Source organism: Apis florea, unplaced genomic scaffold (assembly GCF_048593485.1).
Source record: "Apis florea isolate Af1SG1 unplaced genomic scaffold, ASM4859348v1 contig_3517_pilon, whole genome shotgun sequence".
Classification (NCBI taxonomy): Eukaryota; Metazoa; Arthropoda; class Insecta; order Hymenoptera; family Apidae; genus Apis; species Apis florea.
In genome coordinates this window covers 2446267-2468763 of record NW_028256778.1, presented here as the reverse complement: position 1 = coordinate 2468763, position 22497 = coordinate 2446267, and the positions used below count along the sequence as shown (strand labels likewise).

At 27.7% G+C, this 22497-nt stretch overlaps 2 protein-coding genes across 4 annotated transcripts; one reads left to right on the top strand and one right to left on the bottom strand.

Annotated features, from left to right (window-relative positions):
• Window positions 1–134: 134 nt before the first annotated feature.
• On the bottom strand, window positions 135–11659 carry f (espin protein forked). Of its 2 annotated transcripts, none has more exons than XM_031919884.2 (12): window positions 11164–11659; window positions 8748–8873; window positions 6585–6828; window positions 6232–6436; window positions 4901–5076; window positions 4761–4833; window positions 3970–4148; window positions 3304–3547; window positions 2803–3215; window positions 2033–2208; window positions 1739–1929; window positions 135–876 (listed from the first exon to the last, which is right to left on the bottom strand). In XM_031919884.2, the coding sequence occupies exons 1-12, from the start codon at window positions 11173–11175 to the stop codon at window positions 579–581; spliced, it is 2337 nt and encodes a 778-aa protein (XP_031775744.1). In that variant the 5' UTR covers window positions 11176–11659; the 3' UTR covers window positions 135–578. The 2 variants fall into 2 exon arrangements, with proteins under 2 accessions (XP_031775744.1, XP_003698816.2); XM_003698768.4 differs by having other exon boundaries at window positions 6232–6424.
• Window positions 6586–22379, top strand: hgo (homogentisate 1,2-dioxygenase). 2 transcript variants are annotated; one of them, XM_012493904.3, is made up of 9 exons: window positions 6586–7000; window positions 16202–16367; window positions 16778–16913; window positions 17516–17646; window positions 17717–17903; window positions 19563–19742; window positions 20358–20581; window positions 21223–21349; window positions 22024–22379. In XM_012493904.3, the coding sequence occupies exons 2-9, from the start codon at window positions 16350–16352 to the stop codon at window positions 22344–22346; spliced, it is 1326 nt and encodes a 441-aa protein (XP_012349358.2). In that variant the 5' UTR covers window positions 6586–7000; window positions 16202–16349; the 3' UTR covers window positions 22347–22379. The 2 variants fall into 2 exon arrangements, with proteins under 2 accessions (XP_012349358.2, XP_086770070.1); XM_086913944.1 differs by lacking the exon at window positions 6586–7000 and adding an exon at window positions 12178–12308.
• Window positions 22380–22497: the final 118 nt, after the last annotated feature.

Below are 22497 nucleotides of genomic sequence, written 5' to 3'. Positions count from 1 at the left end.
AAAAAAAAAAAAAGAGAATTTACATATTTGTTTCAAGCATGACAGGAACAATATAATAAGAAAAGTAATCTATATTAAAAATGATCTGAATTCAAAAAAAAATATATATGTTTTTAAATAATTTAAGTTCATAATTTATAAGAAATATTGAAGTTTTATTAAGAACAAAAAATATTCTATAATTTTTGAATGAAAGTTATAATTAGCTAGCTCGAAGCACGAATTCTAAAATAAACTCAAACTCAAAAATTGTTTATCGTATGTACTTTTTTTTTTGATCTGTCATTTAATATTTATTATTTTTATTTTACAAATAAACAAAAGGATTCTGTTTCGGATTTCAGTTTTTGAAAATGAATATTATTTTATCTTTATTGTAAAATAATGTATGTTAGATCGGTTTCACTTTGAATCGATTAATAAAAATTTATAAAGAGAAACGTTATTCGAAGAACGTTTCAGCGAATTCCTTGATATAAATTTTACTCGACTCTATATACAAACACCACATAAATGCAATCTGTCTTTATCACTTCCGATTATCACGATGAATAAATGAACGAAAGATATTCGAATAGTTAATCCAAAATATTGAGCTTGCTGGTAGTTTTCCTGAGTTGTGCTCTCCAAGGAATAATTTGCGTATCATCATCCATCTGGTTTGCTTGCGTTGTATGTGGTCCGCGATTCGAAGTATTCGTGTCTTCCTTTTTCTCTTCTGCTTCTGATTTCTCTTCATGTCGGTGGGTACGTGGCGGATTTGGCGGATTTTGTGCATTTGGTGGATTTGGTGGATTTGGCGAAGGCGAAACGTCACGTCTTGGTGACGGTGTCGCATCCACTTTGAACGTTGGCATCACATGTGCTTGGCTCAGTCTATTTAAATAAAAGTGTTATCGTTTATTAAAATTATGACAAGTTTAAATTTCATTTTGAGATATCATTTTTTTTTAATAATAATAATTCGTTTTATATTTTTTAATATCAATTCGAAATGAATAAAGACAAAATATAGCGGTTGAATTTAAAAATTCATTACTTATGTTTATTTATAATCTAATATTTTTAGCATATTTAGTTAGATTAAGTTGAGAAGTTTAAATTACATTAGATTAAATTATTAGGTTAAATTGTTAATTTCGTATTGGCATTTTAAAAGAGATAAAGAAAAGGAAGAATTTTCATGATAATGAATTTGGAAATTGATTATGTAAATACTTATGATGTCACTTTTATGCAAATGATAATTTCATTAATAAACAGACATCAAGAAATTTTTTTTACTTTTATCATATTTTTTGATAGCATTCAATGAATAGAAAAATATATCGATTTTGAATTTAAAAATTAGTATATGTATTTAAAATTTACTTTAGTAAATACTTTTAGCATAGTGTGATTTAAATTAGATTATATTGCATAAAATTATGTTGATTAAATTACATTATCGACATCGTGTTAGTATTCTTTAAGAAATTGGATGAGAGAAGGAGAAGTTTTTTTCACGATGATAAATTTGGATATCTTTTGAATTTAGATTTTTACATTTTTATTATATTTTCTGATAATACTAAAAATGAATAAAAAAATATATATAGTGATTAACTTATTATTAACATTTAAATAATTGTATTTCTAAATTCAAAACCACTATCAGACAAGACAAAGAAATTTTAAAAAAATTGTTTCCAAAACAAAGTTTAATCTGATAATAATTATAAACGAGCAAATATTAAACCTTTTTTCTTCATTATCCTTTTTAGCGAGAAGTTGCCTTTTCCAAGCAGGAATCGCTTTCTGTCGTCTTTCTTCGTTTTCTCTGGCAATTTGTTCTTCCAATTCTTTTTTTGCTCGTTCAGCAGCTTTTCGTGCCAACATTTGTCGTTTCCATATCGGTATCACGTTTCCGGAACTATCTTTCTCTGGAATCTTTTGAAAATCGATAAATTAAATAAATGTTAAATGAATGAATGAAGAAATGCTATATGATGTAATAGAAGAATGAAAAAAAAAATCGATTTTAATTGTTTACCTGATCCACGAAATTAGAAACATTGAATACTTTGTTGATCTCGGACATAAGATTCTGCTCCTGCGTCTTCTCGACTTGTGCCATTTCCACCTTTAGTTTTTTAATTCCAGGAATGTCCTTGGTTCTTTTTAATTCCGCGATCAAATCGGTTTTTTGAATAAAGAATGACTCTGAAACTAAAGAACGAATAATCGATTAAAATATATGTGAAAAATATCAGGATTTTTTTTTTTATATTTTTCTAGAAACGTCATTTATCAATTGTTTATAATATTTTATAATTTATAAATTAATAAATTCATATGAATTTGTTAATTTTTCGTAAGTAGAAATATGATATCACGTAAGTAATAATGATTGAAATGATGAAGTATCTTAACAAATAGAATAGTGGAACAGCGTTACTTTAGACAATGCACTTGCTTATTAGACCATGATTTTATGAATTTTGACCAAGAAAAAAATAATTGTTTTTAATCAATCATCATATTTTCATCTGAATTGGTTTCCTGTTATAATTCTTTTTAAAAATATTAATAAAAGAGATTTGCTGCAATGATATTTCCGCCATATCAATAATGATACTCAAGATTTAACCAGCAAACTTTTAGAAATTTATCTTATGTTGATTTTAATTAATGATGTATTGATATCGAAACAAGATACTTTGAACAAAATGGATACCTAAATATTGTAAATTTTTTAATTTATATATTTTTCCTATATATTTTTCACGTATATAGTATATAATTTTATTATCATTCACTTACCATTAGTCATAGACACGCTACGTGGCGGAGGAGCAGAAAATGTTTTCGTCGCGTTCATTTTCGTGGTGGTTCTTCGGAGCTGAATGCTCGTCAGATCTTGAATACTTATGGTCGCAAGTGGCTGCGGTGTTTTTGGAGATTCGAGATCAACACTCGCAACCATTCCAGATTCTTCATTGGCTCGTCGCAATTTTTGAAGTGGAGACATAGGCGGTGGTGGAGGTCCTGCAGTTGATTCCTTCCCTTCCTCCACTATTATCCTCTCCTCCTCCTCGACACCCCTTCTTTCTCGCTCCCCCTCTGTCGCAGCCACTACCAGTATCTCCGGCTCTTGATCTTCTATCCCTTCCGATCTGATACAGCCTTCCCTTCGATCTCCGCTTCTGCTCTGTATATCCAAGTTGTCCACCGATCTGCGAACGTTATTTTGCTTTCACAACTATGCTCGATATGTCAAATACGAAAAATTTCAAATTTCTTTTTCTCCAATATTTTACTGACCTTGCTTTTAACAAATTGCTCTTCGTTGAAACCTTGCAAATACTCTTCAAATATTCGGATGGCTTAAGCAATGTGTTGGAGTCCGCGTTCGCGAACTTGGGTGGTATAAACGGTAGCACCATATGTTTGTTGACCAGATGAGCCGTTTGACTCGTCTTAATTTCCTCGGTGTCCGCCGGTGGACTGGCAGGAGGTACTTCCGGCTGCTGACGTTCGCCGCAAGATACGTCGGACTTGTTGATCGCTGTTCCGAAACAGAAATGAGGTAGGGGGAGCGAATCATAGTACGCGTCGGACAAGTGAAATCTAGGTAAGTGTATTATATGCCTGATGAGCGCTATGGTCTAGTAAGTGGCCGTCTTCGCGATTCACCGAGGCTTTAATTATTATTATCATTATCGTGTAAAAATATGTACGCGTACCAGCGACACATATCGATTTTTCAATTTTAAAATCGGTCAGTCGTTCGACTCGATTAAATCTTTTTACTCCTTTCCTGTCATTATTTGCCTCGGTCTTTTTTTTTTTTTCATTTCCTTCCGACTAATATATTCTTGTGCCATTTTGCAAAATCTTTTTCTTTTTCGCTTTCCCTTTTCCTTTTTTTCTTTTTTTCTTTTTCGAATGGTACGAATCGAAACAAGTTTGAGAATTGATAATGCTTACCTGTGGATGGAACAGACCCATTTTCACTTCTTCCGTTACGATTCGCATCACCGGATGCATCTCTTTTCTCTTCCTTTGCAGCAAGTTCTGTGTTTTGTTTAGTGTTCACCACGAGCACTACGACATCCTCCTTGTCCGGTAATGGAGGCGGTGGTGGTGGTGGCGGTGGCTTGGCGAAGCTAAGAAAAATGAGCGATATTGCAGAACTATGAAAAATATTATACTAAGATCGTAAACGGTATATTTCTTTTTTTGTATTAAGTTATTGTAGATAAAATGAACGAATTCTTAATAAAACTTTATTATATATTTACAGTTACAATTAAAGTTAGCTTTATTAAAGTTAAAATTATTCCAATTAAAATATCTAATTGACTGTTATTAATAATTCTTTGATTTATATTTTATTTATATATATATATTTATTTGCCAAATTAAATTTTTTAACGATGAATTTATTTTTTTAATATAATCTTCTGAAAACTTTATTAATGTTATTAATATATTTTACATTATATTGAATTTTAAACATATATAAAAAAATTTGATTTTAAAGTTTTATACTTTTTTAAAATAAAATAATTAATACAAAACATTTTAAATTAACAAAATATAATACTGTTATTTAATTAGTACATTTACTTAATTCCGAATGATTTTACGAATTTCTAAAATCGACCATTTCTTATCAAACATGTAATATGACACGTTTTATCAAGAATTGTGATCGGTTTCATTTCTCTTTGATTTTCCATGCTGTGATACTTGGTCTTATCGTTCGGCCTACTTACCTGGCTCCGCCATTGACTGGTTTGATCTCCTTTTCGCTTTCTACTTGTGGCGATTTAGTTGAGTTTTCTTTCTCTGAAAACCATAGATGATTTTGTGACCGATTGTCAACTTATCTAAAAATGTGTCTGTACCAACGTACCGTATGACGATTCTATGGAAAGCTTCCCGTTCTTTCCGACTCGTTCGTTGCTGCTATTCCGCGATAGCGACGGTGTCGACGCGCTCGACGAGAAACAAGGGATCTCGCTGCTGATGTTCGATGACTCGCTCGCGCTACTCGATCTACTATATCTGCGATCGGTTTTCCGGGAACGACTGAAATCGATTTCGACATTGATTTCACGAACGTTTGTTCAATTAAAATCAAATCAATTATACCATCGTCATGCATCATAATAGCGCCATTGTGAGCTTATCGATAAATGAAACATAAAATTAAATTAGATATATACAAAAGTTCTTTTCGTTTCCTTTTTTAAAATTGTATATACTTTATATATATCGAGCGTCTTAGTTTTATTTCTTTGGAACTATTCTATTTTTTAAAAATAATTTTTTTTAAAAATATTCGAAATGTCATTTAAAGATCCGAGAATAATCAAGCTATATCTGATTATTTAATATATAATTATAAAAAGAATAATTTATAATCTAATCAATTTGTAATTTTTTGATGTTATTAATTGGCGAATTTTGCAAGAAAATTCAAGATAAGAAAATATACATGCTCTTGATAAATTACAACTAATATCAATAAAAAATAAATCAAACTATGTATTTCTTAAATTTTGATTATCAAAATTGCATATATAAATAGAAAAAAAACTTTGTAATACATTTCACGAACAAATACGTTCTAAAGATATCTAGTGATCAAAATGAATCATATCATTTAATGATTTTTATATTTTATACATGTCTCTAAGAATTATTTCTCAGAAATTTTTCATGAATCTGTTTTATCAAAATGATTTGACTTAAAATGTTATTTAAAAAAGAGAATAATCGAATCATTTGATTATTTCATAATTATAAAAAAATAATTACTTCTAATCAATTTGTAATTTGTTAATTCTCAATTTTGTTAATTCTCTAATTTTGTAAGATAGTCTAGGATTTGATAAGAAAACATAAATATTCTTAATAAGCTACATTAACAAAAAATAAATCAGATGATGTATTTTTTAAATCTTGATTAAAATTGCATACAAATCAAAAAAAAAAAAAAACTTTCATTACATTTCACGAACAAATACGTTTCTACGAAAAATATTGAGGTCGTCCTTCTGCAAGAAACAGCTGACCGAGCGTTATCAGAAACAAATGTTTCGAAAGCGAGAAATCGGTATTGCGAAATTAATAATTGTTTTGAGCATCGTCAATTATCCGAGATGATTTCTCGATGTTAATGTGTCATATCGTAGTGAATGTGTATCACGAACTGACAAGCACAGCGTGCAACGTATGTACCTCCGATCGGATGTGTTGTCAAGCTTCTTCTGTGGACTGCTAATTATACCACCAGTATCAGAATCCTGTCGCAAACAGATTTGTTCGTACGCGTGCTCAGACGGCTCTTGTCCTATTTCCGATTTGTTCGTATAACCGTTTTCGTTCGACGGTCTGTCGAGAACACCATTGTTGAAATGCACGTCCACTTTCACTGGAACGGAGACTATAATAAAAAACTGGCTCGATCATAACGCGATGAAGTTAACACAGAGGGAATGGTTGGGTATAGTTCGGCCTTTGGCTACAAGGAAGCAGGACACGCGCGAGCTCTAGCGGGAACGCGTGAAATATCTAGGACTCGCGCCACTTACCAGTCAAAGTTTCGTCTTTCTTCTCAAAGTGACGGTGTTTGTCCGTATCCGCGAATAGGCGAGTGATTCTCGTGTAGACGAGATCATGAGGGCTGTGCAAATAAAAAGATTCCGTGTCCTTTGGCTTCACAGGCTCGCTGATATACGCACTCATGGGATTTATATAGATTCCATCGCGAGGTCGTGAGCCAGGTGGATGTAGGAAAAACGGCTCTTGAAACATACCGCAGCCACGTAACGAACACTGAAAGCACCACCACTATTGTTCTCATTATCGGTCGGTGCCGTCTCGCATACCTCTCATACCCTCTTCCGGAAGAGTGATTTGCGCTAGTTCGAGCATAAGCTAAGCCAAGCCAAGCTCGAACCGAGCCGAACAGAGCCGAATCGAGCCGGACCAAGCCAGATCGAATTGGGTAAAACTTCGTTTTAGAGCATCACATATTTTTAAACTCTTTTTTTCTTTTCTGGTATATAATACTAGATGAACAGGGATAAAATACACGTAACGGTTTCGAGTCTAGGAATACATTGGCTCAAACTACTTTAATTAAAGCTATCTAACCAGTATATTTCGTCTAATCTAGCTTATTTATCTAATCTAATTTAACGGGTATATTTTATCTCTTTACTTTCGTATTCATCAATAAGAAAATATAATAAAAATATAAAAAAATAGTAGTGAAATATACAATGGTTTATTCACAATAAAATTAATCAATCACACGATAAATTTGGAAGTAGACTATATAAATATTTCTGTTGCCAAAATGATTTGACAATATTAATAAATATAATCTGAGTATAATATGTGTTTAAATAATAAATAAATAAATAAATAAATAATCTAATTAAATAGTTATTACATTAAAATAACGATGTAATATGCTAAAATTATTAAATTTTTAATCTTTTAAACGTTATAATTTATCATTGAAGGCATTTTCATAATGACATAAATTTTTCATTGTTGTTATTCCATTATATTATTACTATTATTATTATTATTGTATTCTTATTATATTATTCTGAAATAAAAATTGAATAAAATAAAGAATTTTTATAATAGTTATACAAAGTTAATATATTCATGAAATAGCTTTGGCAGATCGATTCTAAAACAAATACATTAATGTTAATACTTATTTATTAGTTATAAACAATTATATATAAGTTATAAACAATTGACGTGTGAGACAACGTGTGAAAATAGAGTATTTTTCCATCATATTTTGTTCTCGTTTCGCTTCTAAATTATTAAATTGTTTATAATTTAATAAATAAGTATTAACCAATATTTTTGCACAGCAACTTTTGTCTTCGAATCGAATCTGTGTTCTGAATCGATCCTCTAAAGAAATCTTACGAATATATATTAACGGTTCTATCATTCTTGATTATAATGTATACATAAGTTGAACAAGATAATTTAATTATTTAGGATAATTTTTAATAATATTAAAAAATATTTTAGATAAAAATTGAATGAAAATTTCAAAAGATATATATTCTAGTTATTAAATAAAAATTAATAAAGATCAAAATTTGTGTATTTTTTTAAAAAAAATGATATAATTTTCAATATAACTTGTTATTTCCTTGAAAAAATAACCGAGATATCTATAAATAAAAGAATATATAAAACAAAACTTACCTATTCTTTATTTTTCATATAAGGTTTATAAAATTTAAATTATCTTCTAAGCTAATAATATATACATTTTTATAGAGAATGTTGAATCCTATATATATATATTGATTAGCACATTAAAAATATATGATTCTATTTAAAAAAGAAATTTCATTTTTATTTTTCCAAACTATTCAATTTTTCTCTAAAAGATGTGTTTATATTCATATCAAAAATAAACTCTATATATTCTAAATGATCAACTTATTCGTCTTGTTCATTTTATATACATAAAGTTGATCTACTTTAAATTAATTTTTAAATTAATATATTCCTAAACCGGTATATTTTGTCTTTGTTCGTTGGAATAATTGAAAAGAAAATGATGGACGAAAATGAAATTTAATCAAATTGAGACGAATCCAAATCATATATGTTTCGCTCTTCCAAATTCGATCGATAGCATATGATCCAATTCCAATACGACTTACCGCTACCTTTGATAAATGATTACTCTAACATGTGCTACTAGCCTTGTCAGCGGAACTCGTTGTACAGCTGCAAGTCGTCACGTCGCTCATGTTCTCCGAATATTCTGAACCACAACGATCCCTGGCCATTCTCCCGGTGACATTGGTGCGGTGAGTTTCGCTCGTTTCCTACGGAATCCCGCGTTTCTCACTTTATTCTTCTTTTTTTTTTTTTTTCATTTTAATTTCATTTCATTCCATAACCGTGATGAACACGTCGATAGTCGAACGATAGAATGTAAATAGAAGTGAAGATGCGATTAAGGATCGAATAAAGCGTTAATAGAAGGTGAAAAACGAATAGTTTTGGAGATAGCGTCAAACGATTGTGCGAAAAAATTTTCTGCAGGGAAACTTTCTACGCGGAAGAATGAATTTAAACGATGCAACTATAACCGCTATCGCTGCTGCGATTAAGATAAATGAGACGATAAAATGTAATCGCCGTTGCGCGAGAGTTAGAGCCAGGCCTGGATTCGAAATTGAAATAAAAAAATAGCCTTTTGAAATAAATCATTGTGAATATAATGTTATTTGAAATATAAATAATATTGATTTATTTGAAATAACAATAATTATATATCTATTTTGTAATTTTTTTTATTTCAAATCTGATTAAGAAAATAATAGAAAAATAAAACTTACGAACATCTATGAAATGAAATTGTTTAAAATAATAAATTTTCAAATTGTATATTATTTATAAAATTATAAAATAATTATTTTAAATAATATCATTTTTTAAATTTGGTTATTTAATATAATTCGTGAACATACGCGAAATTACACGTATCATTTCATAAGCGTCAAATATATTGATAAGTTTAATTGATCTGGATTTATGACGCTAACCATGGCTATTTCGCGTTTAAAAAACATTTCTCAATTTTCCACTTATTATTACTAGAGAAAAAATTTATTATAAACATTTATAAATTGCATAGCAATTGTTATGTATTATAACGAGAAATCCATTTTTGATAATTCTTGAATAATTCTACGTTTTATAGTAAATTAAATGTACATAAAAAAGTATTTAAAAAACGATTTATTATGGACGAATTATGGACTGTTTCATGCAATAAGAATGCAGATATAAATCTGTTTCTTTTTTTTGCATTCAATAGAAAAATAAATTTTTAATTGAAAAAACAACTATAAATCAATTATATTTCATTGTTTACAACAAGATATTAATAGTATTAAATATTATTAAATATTAATTATTAATATTATTATTTTTTTGACATTTTGGTACAAAATCAACAACTTCAAATTTCATCAAAAATTCAAATAAAAACTTTTATCTATCTCACAATTTATTAATTACCAACTGTATCAAAAAATCAATTTTCAATTATTTTTTCTTTTTTTTAATAAAATTAAATTATTAATTTTATTTACATTCTTTTTAATTTCCTTTAAGTTATCGCAAATGGATTCACCATCTTCATTTTTTGCAAGGTCTCAATTAGATTTTGCTTCAGAGAAACTCTATTTCGATGACGCTTCAGGAACTGTGATAAAATCGCGTGAAATTGTTTTAAATCGCATTTCAATCGTGACCCGGGAACGCCATAAGCGTTGAAAGATATGCCACGTGCCGCCGTTCTCTTTCGTTCGTGTGTACTGTACGCGGAGAAAACGCGTTTCGATTCTTGAACCGATACGCCCGAGTTACCCTTTTCGAAGCAACGTTCTGGCTTTCGCGCTGTTACAGACACTGAGGATCGAGGGTAAAGAACCGCTCGAATAAACACGATATCGTTGTACATAATTGATCGTAACCCGTGACAACAAGCAATCTTTTCAAACCACGATTCTTTTCTTTTATCTAAAGAAATTTTCTAATAGTTGTCCATTCGTCGCCTTCCTCACGGAACCACGATATGCTGGCTGCATAACCAGGTGAAGGACGATGAATGGTGAACGATGGACCATAGATGATATAGACACGACAAATATACTCGCGCGATAATCGAATAGGAAAACGAATCATTCGTTCAATTTCGTTAAATAGATTTTTCATTTTCAATGCATCTTTCGATTTAATTTTAAACGAAAGATGCTAACCAATGATCGAAAAAAGATTTCCCCGAAATTGTTCTTTCGATTGATCGATCCATATGGGAAGTGAGGACGATTCTAAACTACGTCGATTCGTTTGAATCGTGCTAAGAAACGATTTTCATCTCGCGATCGAAATGTTTACCGATTATATGGAATAAAATATAGACGAATTAAGACGAACGCAATTACGAAATCCAAGTGACACCACTAATCCTTCGCGCGGTTGCTTTCGAAATATAATTTTCAGTCACTTTTTGGATCACCAAAGGGGATCATTATTGATTCGTAGAGGGTGAAAATCGGTAAACGCTGCTTGTGAGGTCTCTTGACCTTGTTCTAATTCACTTACGTGTATACCCATGCAAAATCAGGACGATCGTTGAACGTTTCGCAGCAAAAGATCTTAGAGAATCGTTGTCCAGAAAGGAGCCGATTTATCCGGTGACGTGATCGATTCGAAGCATTCGCGACTTTAAATCTCCGTGGAACCATTCGCAGTTAAAAAGTCAGTGTTTCGTATCGCACCTATAAAACCGCGCTGATTTAAAACGCGCACTACGTACACTTGGTCGAGTCACCGATAAACTGGAAGGAAATTAGCTTAACACGGGTTGATTTAACGACCATTAATAAGTATATATATATATATATATATATATGTGTGTGTATATATATAAGCACGGTATTTCAAATTGTCTAATAAAATTTTTTCGTGGCCGAAAGTGAGAACTCGAGAGACCGGTCGAATAACAAGTTCAACCTGTGCACGCGGTAAGCGGCGGACCGAGACTCTCTCGAGTCGAGCCCACCTGTTCTGAAGCGAGAGCTGGCCGACTGGCCCGCGCTATCTGTCGGAGAAGGGATATTTCCTTGGCTATAGTTAATACCGATCTTTGAATCATACTCCGTTCTATGCTCAACGTCTCTTGCGCACCGCGCCACTTTTCCCTCTCTCCTTTTTTTTTCGTATTCGTCGCACCCTCCCGACCTACAGTTGCTCCCTCGTCTTTTTCGTCTAACGCGTTTCGTCGACGTGGTCCGGTGAATACGATAGACTCGATTTGCGAAAATTCGAGACGTTAAAAACCAGGAACCAAAATAATTGGATCGGAACCTCCTCGTTCGTTGCACGAGCGTTAAATTGCGAATTATTTTTTGGTGTGTACAAGGTAACAGCGAGTAACAACGAGTTGTAATAACGTTGAGGAGTGTTCGGCCTGCATTCGTGTGTTCTCCGTTAGTCGGTTGCCGTTCGAGCAGGATGCAGAAGAAAGGTTGCCCGGAGAAGGAATCTTCTGCTTGCCATCTCGTTTAACTGTAAACGGCCCCCACCACTTTGTAATTTCGTTCTCTCGGCTAGTTCGCGTCCCGCCAGATCGAAAGGCGGACGCGACTCTCTTAACGCACGGCAAATTACTCGTAATTAGCTCGTTTCGCTCGTCAACCTTCCCCGCACATTTCTTCTTCCATTTTTCGAACGTGTTAAAAGATAATGTCTGTTTAAGAATAATGATATCCCGCTTTGACCGAATTATTGTTTATATTTAGATAAATTAGATACATATTTGTAACTTTTAACCTTTTAACTTTATGTTTAAACGAGTCAGGTTTTTGTGCCATTATGAATGGCGAGTTTTACTTGTCGAATGGAGAAAATATTAGTAGACTTGTATCAATTGACAATGAGCAAAGTAATGTGTTGAAAATATAATTAAAGAAGTTATAAATATAAAATTAGAAAAGAGATAATGCAAATAATACTAAGTGATATTGCATTTAATTATTTGTCTATTAATATTTTAAAAAATATTACTATATTTCAGAATTTTTATTAAATAGCTTATTAATTTTTATTCATTTAGTTATATGTATATTTGATGAGTTTTACCAATTGAAATAAATTGAAATAAAGATTTGTATTATTAAGTGATAATGAGCATAAATAATATTTAATAGGAAATATAACTAAAGAATTTTATAAAAATTAAAACAAAATTATCTAATAGTATAAACAATATAAGAATCATTGCATTTGTTCAAATATTTTAAAAAATATTATATACTTCAGAATTATTAATAAATTTCTTATTATTATTTTTATTTACTTATTTATTCTTTGTAATGTATAATGCACACTACGGTTAAAAATAAAGGTTAAAAAAAACTATGATATAAAAATATCTTATTGAGTTATATATAATATTTATTTTTAGCTTGAATTATTGTGAAACTTCCCTACATTTCGCATATTTTCATATAAAAGTTAAAAACTTTCAGCTCACAAGTGCTATACAGCATTCTGGTAACATTTGCAAAATATAGGAGCATAAATTAGAGAAGATTATTTAGAAAAATTATTAAATAGGACGAAAATCTATAAAGCAATTTCGACGAATCGAAATTGCAATGATAAAATAAATGTTATATATTTTTATTTTGGAATATGTTTTTCATTCAATATTTTATTTTTTTAATAAATAATACTTAATACTTTTTTAATAATAAAAATAAATTTTTAAAAGAAATTTAAATATTTTCTAATTTTTTGATAGTACATTTAAATAATACTTTTAAACAATATTATGTTATTCATTTTATAGAAATAAATGATATGAAACTACTGATTTTTAAACACTATATATTTACACATACATAAAAAGATATAAACAAATCCGTGTGAAAAATTTCTTTCAATTAAATCGTTGATATATTATCGTCCATATCCATATATTCAGTTAATCTATTAAAAATCTGTCGCGCGAATGTTGATATTTTCTGTCTTGATAACAGTTCAATCGAGGAGTCTAGTTTTCTCGAGCGAAAGGCTACTTTTGCTCTGTCAACCGTATCGAAATTTGATTGCTCGATCTTTAATTTTCGACTTTAACTTTCAAATAATTTGGTATAGATCGGGGTCGAAAGTAGTAGAGAATGAAAGTAACATGTTACATAATTTAAAATGTATCAATGATATTTACAAAGATATATGATGGAAAATCATGATTAAAATATACATATTCATATCCCAGCAAATAAATATTAAAATGGAACGAAAAATAGACACAAAATTTGTTTTTATTATTTATTACATATAATAATGAACAAAAGATATCTTCTATAAGAGAACATGAACTAAATATGAAAAGGTGATATATCCTTTTATTTAAATTTACTTTATTGATTAGACAAGACTTAAACTAAATTTAATACTTAATGTTTAATGAATTACACAAAAATTCGTATAATATAATATAGTTATAAAAATGATGCCACGACTAATATGGTACATTAATTATACGATTTTTAAAATTTTCTTTTTAACAGTACTAAAAAAAATTACTTTTAGTATTTGATTAAAATTATTACATTCCAAAATTATAAAATCATTCTAATATTCAATTTCGATATATTTGGTAGAGAATATTGTTTTATCATCAACAGGATAAAATTTGTTTAGTGATTTTCAATGTCATAATCATATTTGCATGATTCTAAATATAATATTATAGTTTTAAATAAGAAAGATTATCTAAAATTATTTAAGATTTAATGGTTTAAATTCTAAGATTGCTGGATCATGTTTTATCCGGTGATGAATTTGTTGATACAAATCTGCTGAATCGAATCGATTGTGATTCGGAATTAAGATATTTCTGTTCATAAATTTAATGGAAATAATCTTGATCTTAAAATCTTTTAAACTGACTATCATTATCCCTTATTTTTAGGGATGCAAGGCCGTGTGTAAAAATCCGCGTGTGTATAAATCGTGCGTGAAAAACGTGCATAGAGTTCGCTGTGATGATGCACCAGAAACCACGAATTCCTTTCCGCTATAATAATATTTAAGTTGTTAAAATTTAATTAATTCAATCAATTTTTTTGAAATGCTTCAAACCATTTTTATAATAACCTAATTATTATTTTCAGAAGATATATTTTTTTTATGTACGAATAATTTTCGATAATGAAATGGAATGGACTAGATTTAGATTAAATTGGAAAAAATTATTATTTTGTAGAAATATTAATTTGTTTATATATAATCGTACCATTTTATAATATGATTTTGAAATATTAATAAATTTGTAATTTTTCAGAAAAAGAAAGCTTTTGTTAATTGTTTAAATTAATATCTATATTTCATTGTAAATATTTCCTTTCCTTACAAAGTTACAAGATATACTGCTTATTAAGAATGTTATTATGCATTTCTGTTTACTTCTGTATAATATTTCGTTATATAATAAATCATAAACATTTAATTCTATATTAATATTTTGTATATATTGTTGGAGAATCGACTCCAAAGGTCAAAACAAGTATAAAAGTTGGTATATAAAAATATTGTGTATTCATTAAGTTACAAGCAATTTAATTTTAATTTAGAAGAAGCGAAACAGAGATAAAGTAAAATGGCAGTGTGACGTAGACAGAGCGTAACGGTTTCATTCTATCTCTTATTTGCTTCGTCTAACGCAAACTTTAATTGTTAATAACTTAATAAATAAATCTGAACCAACATTTTTATATTTCAAATTTTATTTGTCCGGAATCGAGTCCTCGAAGCTATTCTATATGAATTATTAACACTGTAAATTAGATGTATGTTCGGTTACTTGCGAAAAGATTTAATTTATTAATCTTTAATTGGCCAGTTTGCTGCAGATTCTACGTAAAGCATCTATTTTTAAAAATCTGTAAACTGTAAATCTGAAAAGTTTTGATATATCGAAAAATAATGGTAAAATAATCTTTAAATTAATTTCTAATATTTAAATTTATAAAATTATAATTTTTATTTATATTATAATATTTATTTTTAAATAAATTTCTAGTATCTTTAAATTAGTCTATTTCTGTACAACATTGTACAGAACAAATTTCAATCTTCTTTTCTTATCGATTCTTATATCGTTTTGATAAACTTAGCCATTTGTAAATCATTTTCAAATATATCGATTATTTACAATTTAACAAGTAAAACGTTGAATACGTTTAAAATTTTGAAAGGATCATTTATTTGTATCGATTTAACGTGACATACATGTAATAATATTTTTTATTTATTTATTTCAATATTCTTCGGTATTTTCCTTCCTATATTTGTCCTTGTCTGATCTGAAAACGTGAGAGATAAAGAGACATTCATTTGTTTGTCTTTATCATGAATTTTTAACGAGTTATCAAAACGAGTTTTTTATTTATCGACTTTGTTGCTCAATTAATCGAGAGTGAGAAATCAAGCTTATAGAATGTAGGGGCTCGTCTTAATGAATTTTTCATTTTTACAACACATATAAAAATTTCCTTATTTAAAATGTGATACAAATGTCGATCGTATTAACGAGACGCACTTTTCTATATTCTATATCATGATTGGTCAGCATCACGGCAAAATATCTAAAAACACGTTCTTCGTATAATTATGATCACGTTGTGATTACGTGTGATATAGAGATGACCGGTCTTATTCATATATAAAAAGGAGAAGAAATCGAAAAGAAAGAATATTCAACGATCAAACATTGCACGATGAAGGACGATTTTAAGGTATAGTCGAATACTTTAATTCCAAAATTTTTTATAAAACAACAATTGTTATTCGTTCCTTCTACTTCGATATCGAAAATTGAATTATAAATTATAAACTATAAAATTTATTAAAATTATGTATAAATTCAGAATAAGCTGATTTTTACAAATTGAAGCTTATTCGATATTTTCTCTTTTTTTTTTCCAAATATAAGAATTATCTCGATATAGAAAATTATATTTAGAAATTTTTCTTTCCTAATTCTTATAAAAATTTTTTTTATATCGAATTTATTAATTCTTTCTTAATTATTTCGATAGCAAACTTTTATAATTCTTTATTCGAATTATCGAAATTCAATTGTATAAGAATAATCACTATTTCAATTTTATTCACAAGAATAGAATTATTCAATTTTGCGTTTCAGTATTTGTCAGGATTTGGTAATGAATTTTCGAGCGAAGATGAACGTTGTCCCGGTGCCTTACCCATTGGCCAAAATAATCCTCAAAAATGTCCTTATGGTCTTTACGCAGAACAATTATCCGGCACCTCATTTACTAGTAAGTAATCTTTTTTTAATTGAATTTTTTCTCAATTAGAGAAAAAAACTTGCATTGTTTGCATACTTGAATATCTTAGGTTTGATTTGTATAAAATAATATTTTAAATAGAATTAAAATTTCGATAAATAAAATATTTTATTCTAATAATAATCTAATAATCTAAAATAAAATATTTCAATTTTGCTCAAATTATTAGAACATCACAAGTAATACAGTTTTTATTCTTTGATCTAAAATTTAAGAATTTCTATTATCGATAATGAAAGAAATTAAAATCGGAGCAGATTGCAAATAATGATAAATATTTTTACACGTAAAAAACTATCCAGCTAATTGTATCACGATTTTCGATACAATATATATATAAAGAGAGATTAAACTATTCATAAATTTATATTCATAAATGTATTGAATACGAATTATTATTTTCAGCAATAATATTTAAAAATGGAGGAAATAAATTTTCAAATACTGTTTTAAAAACTTATTTTATCAAATAAAATGATTTTCAAAGTCATACACATACTTTAAAATAAATAGGATTATTTATTATTTAAAATAATATTTTATTATACAGCTCTGACTATTTGTATGCACAGCTCCTCGCTCTCGGAATAAACGTTCATGGCTGTATCGAATTAAACCGTCGGTCATTCATAAACCCTTTTTACCGATCAGTAATTCTCGTCTCGATTATAAATGGGATGCTATAGATCCAACACCAAATCAGGTAAATTGATTACTTATTTTCTTTGGATAAATATTTTTATCGATACTCAAATATTCTTTTTGTGCTTCAGTTACGATGGAAACCGTTCGATGTGCCGACCAGACAGGCCGCAGAAGTGGATTTTGTCAATGGTTTGCACACGATATGTGGAGCTGGTGATTTTCGTACTCGTCAAGGCATCGCGATACATATGTATCTTTGCAATGCTTCCATGAAAAATAAGGCTTTGTATAATGCCGATGGAGATTTCCTCATTGGTTCGTATATATATATATAGTTTATTTTTAGCATATAAATGAATAATTGAAATCAAGTTTATTAGGTTGCTCCGTGAGTTCTATCTATTTTTTTTTTACAGACTTTGTGTATTTTCCTAGAATTATCACGTCATTTTTATAATTTTTCATAATATTTTATTTTCATCATCTTATTAATACATTGGCTACGACTTAATTGCTGTTTGTTCATGAAAGAATTATTTTATACTTAAAACTTGTATATAAATATTTATTTGTTCTATTTCTCGCTTTTTTACGAATTTCTTGCAGTATATATAATGGAAAACAACAATTGAGAATCTACATCTAATAATGCATCGATATCAAAATATATGAAAAATAAAAAATTTGAAATTTTTATTATGAATTTTTGGTACGGACTAATGATGCTTAAAATTAATTAAAAAAAAAAGAAAAAAGTAAAAATTATTGAAATACTGAACATTAATAAAAAAATTTATAAAATAAGTGATTCAAATAATTTGGCTTTAAATCAAATTCATCGAATGCATGATAGCAATCATCGTGTTAACTTGTAACTTGTTGATTTATTAATTATTAGTTAATTATTATCAATTTTATAAAAAAATCTAGGATATTTGAACAGGAAACTATTATTTCTTATAAAACAATAAAATAACTTAATTAAAAATTAAAATAACTTAATATTTTAATATCTTTTTTTTTTAATTGTTTAATGAAAAATAAACCAGTTGTGTATTTTTTTAAATCATGTTCATCTCATATTACTGTCAATTTATTTGTTTTGTACCGTTAAAAATATAAAATCGCATTTCCGTTCATCTGACACTTTCTAATAGAGAAGCTTTCTAATAAAGAATTAGATATTTTTTAGAATTATAATATATGTATAGAATGTTAATATATTTTTGAGATAAAGTTTTAAAGATTAAAGTAAATATAAAAATTGGTACATAAAAATGTTAAAAATTATAACTCACATTATAAACAATTTATGTATATAATAAAGTAAAACTGGAAGTAAAAATGCAATGGTGTAAGAAAGATAAAGTTCATTTTATTTCTATCTTGCTTCATTTAATACAAATTTTAATTAGTTAATAAATAAATCTCAACTAACGTTTCTATCTAACTTTCATGCTTTCTTTTAGCTTTTCTTTCAGAATCGATTCTCCAAAAGTATTTTATGAACATAATAATATTTTTTAGAATTAATATAAACTTATTAATCTATTAATAATTAACATTAATTTGTAAACTTGTTTTTTTAAATATTGCAATTATAAATTTCTAAATGCGTGTTATCATTTTTTGGTGCTTAATAGATTAAAATAGATATTTTATAATATATATAATCACAATATTCATTTTTTTTTGAAAATATAGATTATTTATTATCAATTATATTATACCTTCAATGAATTTGTTAATTTTTTCTTTTTTTCCGTTTTTCTTTTCATTTAAATTTTATTCTTCGAAAATTTCTTTTTAATAATATAACTTATAAGTATTTGAAAACGTTTCTCATTTTCGAGGCCAAATTTTGAAATACAAAATACATGTTCTAATTAAATAATTGATTCGATATATAAGAATGAAAATTTTTATGATGTTCAATATTGAAAAATTAAAAAAACAAAATTGTATTATTTATAGTGCCCCAGCTTGGCGCATTAGTGATAACAACAGAATTTGGCAAGATCCGTTGTGAGCCAAATGAGATCTGTGTGATCCAGCAAGGTATGCGATTTAATGTTACTGTCTTTGGACCATCCCGAGGATACATTTTAGAGGTGTTTGACGATCATTTTCAGTTGCCAGATTTGGGACCAATAGGTAATAAAAAAAATTATCTCGTAAATATGAATTGAAAAACTATATTTTTGATTTTTGATTTTGATAAAATAAATAATTTTAAATGGTATTATTTCATTTTACTCAAATTTATCTTATAAGAGTTGTATTATTGATTCTAATATTTAATATTAATTATGTTAATTAAATATTTCTTGAAATTAGAAATCAAAAATATAAATTAAACAATTATATAATTTATTTACATTGTATGAATTTAAAAAGAATTTTTGAAAAAAATATTTGCTATACTTTTGAAATGAAAATAGATGAATCAAAAATAGTTTATTAAATTTCATTAAATTTTATTAAACGAACTAATATGGATAATATCTTTATTCACATACGATATTTTAACAAACGTATCGAAAAATATAGAAAACATTTATTAATGAACTATATAACTAACATAATGGTTTTACAATATTCTTATAAATTTCACAAATTTCAAGTAATTTAAAAAGTAGTTTACTATAGATTATATTATTAAATTGATTTATTTCTGTACTTATTGATATTTTCTTATCAATTCAATAAATTTTTAATGAAATAGATTTTCTAATGATTGTTATATAACAAATTATGATTTTGAAACAGGAGCAAATGGATTAGCGAATCCACGGGATTTTCAAACGCCAGTCGCATGGTATGAAGATCGTGAAATCGATTACGAGATCGTATCTAAATACCATGGTAAATTATTTCTCGCCCAACAAAACCATAGTCCATTCGATGTAGTAGCTTGGCATGGAAATTACGTTCCATTCAAATATGATCTTAGCAAATTTATGGTTGTTAATTCGGTTTCCTTTGATCACTGTGTAAGTACATATTATCGTCTAATTACACATTACCACAAGCGAAAAGTATATGAAATAAATTGATACAACAAAAATTGAAATATTTCTAAGCAAATAATATTTAAAAATATTCACTATTTTTTTTAATTTCTTGCATTTGAATTTAATATAAAATATTTATTTTGTTTTTCAATTAATTGAAATATTAGCAATAAGCATATAAAATGATTATATTCTATTTTTTTTATTTTTTATTTCTATTAATTAAAAAAATAGATTGAGTTTTTTATCTTATATTATATATAATAATACGCTTTTGATATTATAATAATAAAGTTAAAAAATATTTGATGAAATTATGAAATAATATTATTTAAAATACTATTTACTATTTACTATATACTATTTTTTTATATTTCAATAAAATATTTATTTCAAAATAATATTTAAATATTAGATATAATATATATTTGAAATATTATTTTATATAACTATTATTTCAAAGAGAAATTTAGTTGTAAAATTCTGTATCAGAATTATAGACATTTTTTTTATTTAATGTATCTATTTTAAAAATCTATTTTCTTCAATCTTGCCTATCACACATTTTTTTGATAGAATGAAGTGATAGATCAGATATAGTATTCTCATTTTTTTTATAGGATCCTTCAATATTCACTGTTCTAACATGTCCCTCGGGAAAAGTTGGTACAGCAGCTGCTGATTTTGTTATATTTCCACCTCGCTGGTCCGTACAAGAACATACTTTTCGGCCTCCATATTATCATCGTAAGTTTATAAACAAATATCTCATAAATTTGTTTATGAACGAAAAATTGATTGAAAAAATAAATGCAATGAAATGCGATATAGAAATTTCGAGAATGATCATGGTCATGGCCATCTATGATACAAAGTAGCTAATCTCGTCGATATTGCCACAATTTACAAACGAATTTGATTTACTTTTTATTCTGTTTCTTTGTTTTATTTATTTATTTTTTTTTTTCGTTTAGAAATAGATAATGATGCGTTGCAGTCGCCTTTCCGATTTTTTATTTTTCTGTATTGATTCGGTGTCAATTACATAGTTTAATATTTCGTTATGCTAGACCGCTTTTAAAAATCGCATAACCGAGATATCGGTGAAAACTCAGAATTTTCTCCGGTATTAATCGGCTTCCTCTTATTTTTTTTTTCTTTCCACGAAACCTACAATTTTTCCTTTCTCCAATTTCTCTCTCTCTCTCTCCCCTCCCATATATATATATTTATATATATAAATATAAATATATATATATATATATATATATATATATATATATATATATATATATATATATTTGTTTCTCTGTCTTATTCGTTGTTTAATTTTTATTATATTAATTGATAGAATTTATCGATTTTATATTTTATATATTCCTATAAGAAAAAAATATATGTATTTCTTATTTATTTTATAGGAAATTGTATGAGCGAATTTATGGGTTTAATAAAAGGACAATATGAAGCTAAAGAGGAGAGTTTCCATCCAGGCGGAGCATCGTTGCACTCGATTATGACACCACATGGACCGGACACACATTGTTTCGAAAATGCTTCCAACAACGAACTTAAACCTGAACGCATCGCGGATGGAACTCAAGCTTTTATGTTCGAAACAGCGTATAGTTTAGCAGTAACTGAATGGGCTGCTAATCTTTCCAATAAACTAGATAACGATTATTACAAATGTTGGCAATCCCTTAAAAAGCATTTTGTTTTGAATACTATAAATACATTATAATATATATGTAAATATATTTTTTTTTATATCTTATAGATTTTTAAATTTTATACATTTTCTCTCTTTAACATTGCATTTTTACATTTTATATTTTATTATTTTCTAAAAAATAATTTTTTTCATAAAATAGTACATTTATAATTAATTTTAA

Excerpts from the sequence above, each read along its gene's own strand:
- f (XM_031919884.2), bottom strand. Across the intron at positions 6,437-6,584 it reads GAAAGACGAAACTTTGACTG|TCTCCGTTCCAGTGAAAGTG; the intron begins GTAAGTGGCGCG and ends TTTTTATTATAG. Across the intron at positions 4,149-4,760 it reads CCAGTCAATGGCGGAGCCAG|CTTCGCCAAGCCACCGCCAC; the intron begins GTAAGTAGGCCG and ends CATTTTTCTTAG.
- hgo (XM_012493904.3), top strand. Across the intron at positions 17,904-19,562 it reads CGATGGAGATTTCCTCATTG|TGCCCCAGCTTGGCGCATTA; the intron begins GTTCGTATATAT and ends TATTATTTATAG. Across the intron at positions 20,582-21,222 it reads CGGTTTCCTTTGATCACTGT|GATCCTTCAATATTCACTGT; the intron begins GTAAGTACATAT and ends TTTTTTTTATAG.